The following is a 9015-nucleotide window of genomic DNA, read 5'->3' on the forward strand; positions in this document are numbered from 1 at the left end:
GTTTTTTTCGTTTGCTAAACGACAGCGGGCACAACTGGAGTCACATGTGCAAAACTCTAACTACAGTCTGCACAGCAGCAGTTCATGTGGACCAAACTCTAGTTTGTTTTTCATTGCTTGAACACAGTTTTCAAAACTCTAACACTTATCCCATGACTTTAACCACAACCTGCATAACACTGTGGATTTACAGCACTTTGTTCAAATGCTCACACACTGCTGTCAAAACTATGAACCACACATTCAAAACGGAATAGAGTTCAGCCTTGTGCCTTTCAAACACTGCTGATTGCAATTTCAGCTGAAAGGCTAAGCAGGTGTCTTGTTTTAGACTTGTTAGTGAACACACACACACACATATATATATATATATATATATTACAGTATATATAGGTAGAGCTCAGAAAGACTCATTTTGGAAATGGAACAAGGAAGACGGGTTTGTGGAGGGAGAAGGGTGGCAGGGAGAGGGGGATGCGTGGAGGAAGACAAAGAGCTGTTCAGATGAAATAAGGGCTCCACTTATAGAGCATGTCGTGAACCATGGTCTCATTGAGAGAGGCAGGTTGAGGGTTGAGGGTGCAACAAAAGTGTTTGGTCACCACCCACATGACCAAATCTCTCTTTTGGAAGCCATGCGTGCCGGATGTGAGGACACGAGTCCAGAGGACTGCCAGGGATGGATAAGGCCCTCCAGAAGGTTCTTCCCCAGGTGGCAAGAGAGAACATGAGATGTGATGTTGATGACAACATGTGGCCTGGTGCTAGAGAGAGGCAGGATTAGCCCTTCAATTATTTGTTCGAATTACAATATGTACTTTTAGTTTCTACCTTTTTTTTCTCATTACTGTAATTCCGTAAATTACTACAGACAATTGAAGCAAACTGCTAATTTTCATTTACCTTAAAGAATTGTTATGTTCTAAAAAATTTAATAAATCATGTGAAAGAATGTCACTCTTTTCTTTGAAGAAAATATTACTTTGTTTAAAGTCACTGAAATTGTTCAAACTGTAAAGATGAAAAGTTAGTATTTTCTGTATTGGTGTTTGATGCTAGTGTTTTTACTCTCAGTGTATTCTGGGTGACAGTGTGTGTTACCTCAGTGAGGGCTGTGCAGAGTGTTTGGCTGCACTGAGCGTGTTTTGAATCATGTGTTAAGAGTTGTGTTGCTTGGAATGAGTTTTGCAGGTGATGTGAAGTGTTTAGCTCAGGTGACTGTTGGTAGTGCAGACTGTAGTTAGAGTTTTGCAGTGTTCCCTGAGAAGTGGGATATCCTGGTGACTCCACCTGGAACCACCACGCACAGGGTCGCCATTCATCCACAACGTATGTTACAGGACCATGAAGTTGATCTAAATCGAGTCACGATCAATTGATCTCAACCACTGCCCACCATGACATCAGGATGATGGGGTTCAAAGCGGATCTCCAGTCAGCAAATTCATTAAATACAACGTATTCCCAGCAGATTATCAAATACAAGTGAGTTGACTTGCCTGCGGGTTGATCCACCGTCGAGCCCAGCGGGAGGCAACAAGAAACAAGGAAAGGAGTTTTTTGCTGCATTGCACCTGCCCAAACGCGCTTAACTTTAGCCGGGGAAGTGGGGCAGTCTGGACCCGCCAGTGTGTGACTAATCATCCAAGGTCGTGGTCGTGATGGGGGCTATACAGCCCCCCCCCCCTCTTAGGCAGCCTCCCCCCCCCCTCTCCTCCTCCCCCGCTCCGCAAAAAAATAAAAACACCCAAAGGAAAACACACAAACCAAACAGCATTCAAACTGGAGCCGAGTCGGCCATATGCCAGAGGAAACACGGCTGGGCTGTCTGTCCCGCGGTGTGTCCGGTTGACATGAGGAGCGGCGGTGTGTCTTTACCTGCTGGCTGTCGACGGAGGAGCAACCGGCGGGGGAGCACGGCGGGCTGGGAGAGTCCGTCCCGGGATCAGTGACCGTACGTTAGAGTGTCGGTGCGCCTCAGCGCCGTCTGAAGGCACAGAGCCAGAGCAGGGGTGTTCCCGGCAGGAGGGGGCGTGGTGTGTGCGTGTGTGTGTGTGTGTACGTGTATCTTTGTGTGTATGTGCGTGTCAGAGAGAGAGAGAGAAAGAGATAAAGGGAGAGAGTGTGTGCGTGTGTGTGAGAAAGAAAGAGAGAGAGTGTGTGTGTGTGTGCTTATATGTGTGTGTTTGTGTGTCAGAAAGAGAGAGAGATATAGAGAGAGCGTGTATGTGTGTGTGAGAGTGTGTGTGTGTGTATGTGTGTGTGTTTTTGTGTGTGTGTGTGTGTATGAGAAGGAAAGAGAGAGATAGAGAAAGTGTGTTTCTGTGTGTATTTGTGTGTGTGTGTTTGTGTGAGAGAGAGAGTGTGTGTATGTGTGCGTGTGTATGTATGAGAAGGAGAGAGAAAGAGAGCGTGTGCGTGTGTGCAAGTGCGTGTGCGTGTGTGTCATTGTGTGTGTGCATTTGCGTGTGCGCGTGTGTCCTTGTGTGTGTGTGTGTCATGCAATCCTTACAGGATTATTCCTGACAATGCAACAGTTGTTTCTCCAAAAACAAAAAAATCCTTTTGTTATTTTAATGACCCAATTAAACTGGGCCGTGTATATCCTAGAAATTCACAATATACATTAAAGTCTATACACTGTACATATTTATATGTATATATATACATATAAATGTATGTATGTGCTCTAAATAGGTTCAGGGAACTCCTTGCTGTCACAGGGAAGTAAATGTTCTTTTCTGGACTAGTTCCCTGCTGAGTCTGTATTTCAGTGGTTGTGTACAAAGCTCTGCTGCAGAGTTGATTTAATGATGAAGTAAACGGGGTTGTTATCTACTCAACTTTGACAAATAGAGCTAGAAAAGATGGAAGGTAAGACGACAGTATTATAGATCTACACGGCTTGTTCAGGCCTTGCACATAACATTTTCTCAGTCTACCTCCGTATTGATCTTTCCTTGTGACCTCTTTGCTTTCTTTAATTGTGCACAACCTGTTTCATGTATTTCATTCTATCTGTTGTTAATTATGTGGCAAAGATGAATACATATGATGATGTCTTGCATAACACTGTTATGATTTGGAGTGATTCCTGTTTTGTTTTGAAGTCCCTGTCTCGTTTCCTGTTCTCCGGCGCTTCCTTCCCTGTGCTTGTCTGTTTCGTTCCTGATTGTTCCCAGCCACGCCCTGATTGTTTCCACCTGTTTCTCCACCTGTGTCTCGTTTCCCCAGTGTATTTAGCTTGTGTCTTTCTGCTTGTTCTGGGTCTGTTCCTGTCCGATTCTTGTCCCCGTTTCTGCTAGATCTTTAATAATAAATCCTGTGTTTTCTGAGAACTCTGCCTGCTGCGTTTGGGTCTAAACCTTGCATCACAAAACAGAACGAACAGACCACGAAGATGGACCCAGCGCAGGAGAGTTTTTACGACCTGATCTGTCGGACCTACCCGCCGCTCATCATTCCGTGGAAGCACCCGGCAGTTCCCGTTCCACCGACGCCAGCACGCAGGACCCGGGAGGAGATATATGAACAATTCCGGCGGGCCGACAGGAACGAACGGCCGTTCGTTCGTGCTGCCGCCTCGTGGCCCCCGGCCGGTTTCACCTCCGGTGTCCCGTCACCGGTTCCAGCCCCTGGTGTTCAGTGGCCGGTTCCAGCCCCCGGTGTTCCGTCACCGGCTCCAGACCCGGAGGTTCCAGTCACCGGTGTTCCGTCACCGGCTCCTGTCCCCGATGTTCCGGTTCCAGACCCCGAGGTTCCAGTCCCTGGTGTTCCGTCGCCGGTTCCAGTCCCCGGTGTTCCAGTCCCCGGTGTTCCGTCGCCGGTTCCAGTCCCCGGTGTTCTGTCGCCAGTTCCAGTCCCCGGTGTTCCGTCGCCGGTTCCAGTCCCCGGTGTTCTGCAGCCGGCTCTTGTTCCCTCTGTCCCGTCTCCGTCCCGCCCAGCCCCGGTTCCCCGTGACCCATCCTGTCCGCCCCCGATTCCCCGACCCGTCCAGCCCCGGTTCCCCGTGACCCATCCTGTCCGCCCCCGGTTCCCCGACCCGTCCAGCCCCGGTTCCCCGTGACCCGTCCTGTCTGGCTTCAGTCCCCTCATCTCCTGAGCCGGGTCCCCTAGCTTCCCGTTCCTGTCCTCCGGCCCGCCCTCCGGAGCGCGTCCCTCGTCTGGGTGGTTGTCCTCCGGCCCGCCCCCCAGACTCTGTCCGCCATGCACTTGGCCCCTCTGGCTCCCCTCCACCCACCGGTGTTGAACACTTGGGACGTCTTGAAGCCGTCCTTTAAGGGGGGGTACTGTTATGATTTGGAGTGTTTCCTGTTTTGTTTTGAAGTCCCTGTCTCGTTTCCTGTTTCCCTGTGCTTGTCTGTTTCGTTCCTGATTGTTCCCAGCCACGCCCTGATTGTTTCCACCTGTGTCTCCACCTGTCTCGTTTCCCCAGTGTATTTAGCTTGTGTCTTTCTGCTTGTTCTGTGTCTGTTCGTTTTTGTTCTTGTCCCTGTTTCTGCTAGATCTTTAATAATAAATCCTGTGTTTTCTGAGAACTCTGCCTGCTGCGTTTGGGTCTAAACCTTGCATCACACAACAAACACACTTTGATATATTACCCTTTTCTTTAACCATGTTTCATTCACCGTGTTTCCATTATATATTCTCAGTTAGAGATACAGATGATAAACTGTCTTTATAACTCTCACAGCTTTCATTAATCCACTGGGCCGTGTAAAAAAGAAATAATAAAAAAAGACAATGCTCAGATGTAACATGATTACAAATTATATTCAATGATTAAATAAGCTTTATTATTTTCATTAGGCTATAAAATAAATGACTGCACAATTAGCTGTTAGTTCTGGGGTCATGGAGATGAGTGGATTCCGTAACAAGGTACCTGATTAGATCTCCATTGTTGCATATCAAAGTGTCCTTGAGCAAGACATTGAACCCCCATATTGCTTCCACGGGGATAAAAAAAAGTGTACATTTCTTTCTTTCTTTCTTTTAGTCATAGCCCCCTCACACATACAAAAATATATCAACAAATGTTCAAAATATTTAAATAAGGATGAAATGTTAGATTAGATTAGATATTCCTTCAGATGTTTCATTGTTATTTAAATATTTTTACAATAAATATTTTTTAAATGAATATTTTTTAAATAAATATATTTAAAATGAATATATTTAAAATGAATATTTTTTAAATTAAATTACATTTAAAAATGCTTTTATTATATTTTAAAATAAAAAACATTTTTAAACAATTTTAAACAATTTAAAAAATAAAACCTATAATTTTTTTAATAAAAAACAATTAAATAGACAATGCATACAACAACCTACAAGTTGCACTAAATGAAGAAATAAAAAGGATTTATATACATATATTATATATGAAAAACATGTTGTAAATCCCCATATGGACATGAAATTGAACCATATTTCACTCAGTCATTTAAACAAACACATGCCTTTTTTGTCGCTTAAATATAACATGTTATGTTGTATATGAGGCAAAAGATCTGTTCAATGCTGACAACTTTTTCAGAGCCCACCAGATAATGTGAAGACCGAGTAAATGATTTGCTCTGTATGCATTAACAATAATATAAAATTATGTAAATTGATACATTTTAAGAGCATTTTTTAAATCATGTGTATTCAGTGGAGGTCTGATTTAAACTAATTGCTGTTCAACCCGGATTTATTTACTAAACTCTGAACCTTCCCCCTCATAAACAGAGATTGGTTAACAGTATTGTCAAAGCTTGAGACGCCCTCCACCGTTGAAGCCGCTGTGGTGCAGGAGCGTCTCACCGCCACTAGAGGGAGCCGACACTCTGCACACAGTCGCGAGCTTCCGGTGCAGAAACGCCTCTTCTTCGCTCTGACTCTATAAAGCCGGAAGTAAACCGGAAGCGCGTCCACGAAACAGCAGCCGAGTCGGTGACAATAAAGATAATCCCTCTGTGAGTAACGATGGAGGAATATAACTCTGGAGATGAGGTACACTTGTATTTTAATATGTTTTATCTTAACTATTTAATTCCCCGTTAAACACGAGCTAGACAAAGGTTCGCTCAACGAGCAGCTTAATCCGTTAACCGGAGCTGACGGTTGTTTCCATCGAGGTGTGGTCACTTTCAGTCTTTTAACATTTATAATGTTAACAGTTTATTAACATCAGTAAATCCAAGGTACTGTGTAAATCACATATATAAATGCCACACAGCTGACCGTATAAAGACAAGAAAAACATGATGAAAAATATTCCTACTTTTCTTTTTTTTATTGAAAATGTCGCATCATGGTGTTTGTATACTTTAGAAATCTGAAATTACAAATATAAGACACGCATAAGTTTAGTCTTAAAATGAATGTATGAGATTTGCTTGATGACATAACGACATCTCTGCATTTCGCACCTGCTGGAGGAAGTATACAGAGCTATTTATTTTACTCTGCTTTGCATTTGTTTTACAATATTAATTTGGCATGTGCTTTTCTCCAAAAGGACTTTTTGTGAGTGCATTCAAACTCAATTTAATTGTTTTATTTTATTTTAAATTTATTTAAAATGGAAAAGCCTCATTGAGAGTACAAATCTTCTTTTACAGGAGTGTCCTGGCCAAGACAGCAGCAGCAGCACATTACACAAAGTTTCAGACAATACAACACAAAACAGTGACAGAAAATATGTTTTAGAAAAAGAAAGATAATTTATAACATGTGCAACATTAAATCAGAACAACAGTTATTCCAAACGTCACAAAGGTTTTGGCTCAGGATCATTGGTGTGCATTTTACTGTCATTGCTTGAAACAGAGCAGTGTTACACATGTCTATGTGTTTCATAAATGCTCCATTGGATGAGATCAGTTTGAAAATAATTGACATGGATGTAAACTGTGAAATCAACCATTCAAAAACAACATGTGCCATGTCATGCAGCGTTTGACCATTACAGAGTCAGTCTACTCTTTGTGCAAAACATGAAATATAACACAACCAACTAACAAAGTGTTTCTTCCTTTATGAAATGTGGCAGCAGGCGGTCTTCAACGCTGATGAGGTCAATGTCTCGGTTAAAGAGGTACGTTTTCACTTCTGCAAACATTGATGAGTCATTTATTGGGACTAAACTATTTAATGTGAAGACAGTAAATGTGACTCCCTCTCTCTGTCCCTGTGTCTCTCGCTCTCTCTCTCTCTCTCGCTTTCTCTCTCTCTGTGTGTCTGTGTCTCTCTCTGTCTGTGTCTTTCTCTCGCTTTCTCTCGCTCTCTGTGTGTGTGTTTCTGTCTCTCTCTGCGTCTGTCTCTATCGCTGTGTGTGTTTCTGTCTTTCTGTCTCTGTCTCTCTCTATGTGTGTGTGTGTGTGTGTGTGTCGCTCTGTCTCTCTCTGCATCTGTCTCTCTCTCTGTGTGTCTGTGTCTCTCTCTCTATGTGTGTGTGTCTCTGTCTCTCTCTCTCTCTATATGTGTGTGTGTCTCTCTGTCTCTCAGTGTATTGAAGGTGTTATCGGTGGCACAGATTACAACCAGAGTAAAGTGAACCAGTGGACGGCCGGTATAGTGGAGCACTCTCTGACTCACCTGGTGAAGCAAGGCCGTCCGTTCAAATACATAGGTGAGCCAACTGTCACGTGACACGAGACCTCGGGAGGTAAAGCTGACGTGTGGAGCTTTGACATGATTGTGAACATCTGATGTTTTGCAGTAAACTGTTCGATCATGCAGAAGAGCGGCGCTGGCCTCCACACAGCCAACTCCTGCTTCTGGGACACGACGACTGACGGTGAGAGACGACTCCTATCTAGTTTAGAATGTGTTCGATACCCACGACAATGTGATGCCTGAGTTTCACCAGGCCAAGGCTTCATCCATTAGAAATGGATTGAATATAGCATCTCTGATGTATGACAAAACTGTACATTTTGGTCGCAGTACTACGAGTGTGGAGTTTCTCCAGCTTGTTTGTGTCTTTCAGGAAGCTGCACCATCAGGTGGGAGAATCGCACCATGTACTGTGTGGTCAGTGTGTTTGCTGTGGCGCTGTGAGCTGCTCTCTCTCTGGACACCATCGTGTCTGATGCTTGAAATGGCACCGTGACCAAGAAGCCATGAAGATCCTCTGATGTTTCCTTCTGGATGTACAAGTAACTTGTTCCCCCCCCCACAGGCTTGAACTACATAACGCCAGAATAAGAGTCGTGGTTTGCAGAACGTTGCTTTGTAGGGACCACGGAGTCGTGCTTTAAGTAATAACATCGGAGTGAACACTAACTAGTTTCTCTCCCTAATGTTGTATTCTGTGTTTAATATGAATCTTGATTAGTTTTAAGCCGTGCTAGCATCCCAAGCGTCTGTCCAGACTGAAATATCCCAACTACTATTGGATGGAGAGCCGTGAAATGTACTGCATACACTCTCATTACGTGTGCTGCCTCAAGCGGGTTACATTATGATTAGTTTGCATGCGTTACTTTGGCTTATGAACGAACGACAGTGTTTAAAGCTCATTAAACGTTGGCTTCACGCCAAGACGGTGAACAGAGCCTAAGTACAGCCTCAGAAGACTCTTAGTATGGTCTTCTTTTATCTCTTTCATTACATTCCCGAATGAAACGGTTTCTACGTTTGGTATTTAACAAAATCCGACTTGTGTTTTAGTAGATATCTGATAACTTGTACAAAGTATCTCTGGTCTGCCTTCATGATTTGTTGATTAGTTTGTTTTTCCAGATTGATGGAGTTTAACGGTCAGAAGGAAAAATGCACTTTTTCTAGACTCTGTAGAAATCTTTAATTTCTTCTGTAAAACTGAGTCCGTTGAGGTTGTTTAATAAAGAGTTTTAACTAGTGCATTCACAAGGTTCACAATTCACATTTTTTCTGCATGTCTTAAACCAGAATGTGATTTCAATGTCACATAGCAGATAACGGTTTAGTTGATTCAGTTTGTCCACTCGATGTCGGCACAACGTATGCAGTAACTGCTTTTCAGCAAAAATCAACAGCTGC

The 9015-nt window shown here is 43.5% G+C and overlaps 2 protein-coding genes across 5 annotated transcripts in view; one reads left to right on the top strand and one right to left on the bottom strand.

The window, feature by feature from the left end:
• Nucleotides 1-1970, bottom strand: part of sytl5 (synaptotagmin-like 5) — a 41817-nt gene extending 39847 nt beyond the window's left edge. For all 3 annotated transcript variants that reach the window (XM_056432114.1, XM_056432116.1, XM_056432106.1), the window contains exon 1: nucleotides 1879-1970. The gene's annotated coding sequence lies outside the window, so the exon portion shown is untranslated. The remainder of the gene's footprint in view (nucleotides 1-1878) is intronic.
• A 3941-nt stretch (nucleotides 1971-5911) lies between these two features.
• LOC130203274 (dynein light chain Tctex-type 3-like) lies at nucleotides 5912-8865 on the top strand. Of its 2 annotated transcripts, none has more exons than XM_056429272.1 (5): nucleotides 5912-6000; nucleotides 7043-7087; nucleotides 7498-7621; nucleotides 7712-7789; nucleotides 7982-8865. In XM_056429272.1, the coding sequence occupies exons 1-5, from the start codon at nucleotides 5974-5976 to the stop codon at nucleotides 8050-8052; spliced, it is 345 nt and encodes a 114-aa protein (XP_056285247.1). In that variant the 5' UTR covers nucleotides 5912-5973; the 3' UTR covers nucleotides 8053-8865. The 2 variants fall into 2 exon arrangements, with proteins under 2 accessions (XP_056285247.1, XP_056285257.1); XM_056429282.1 differs by having other exon boundaries at nucleotides 5933-6000; nucleotides 7046-7087.
• Nucleotides 8866-9015: the final 150 nt, after the last annotated feature.

This window comes from Pseudoliparis swirei, chromosome 2 (assembly GCF_029220125.1).
Source record: "Pseudoliparis swirei isolate HS2019 ecotype Mariana Trench chromosome 2, NWPU_hadal_v1, whole genome shotgun sequence".
Lineage (NCBI taxonomy): Eukaryota > Metazoa > Chordata > Actinopteri > Perciformes > Liparidae > Pseudoliparis > Pseudoliparis swirei.

Bases quoted from the DNA above. Each gene is read 5' to 3' on its own strand.
- LOC130203274 (XM_056429272.1), top strand. From the start codon at position 5,974: ATGGAGGAATATAACTCTGGAGATGAG. The intron at 6,001-7,042 runs GTACACTTGTAT...GAAATGTGGCAG, and splicing joins AATATAACTCTGGAGATGAG to CAGGCGGTCTTCAACGCTGA. The intron at 7,790-7,981 runs GTGAGAGACGAC...TGTGTCTTTCAG, and splicing joins CTGGGACACGACGACTGACG to GAAGCTGCACCATCAGGTGG.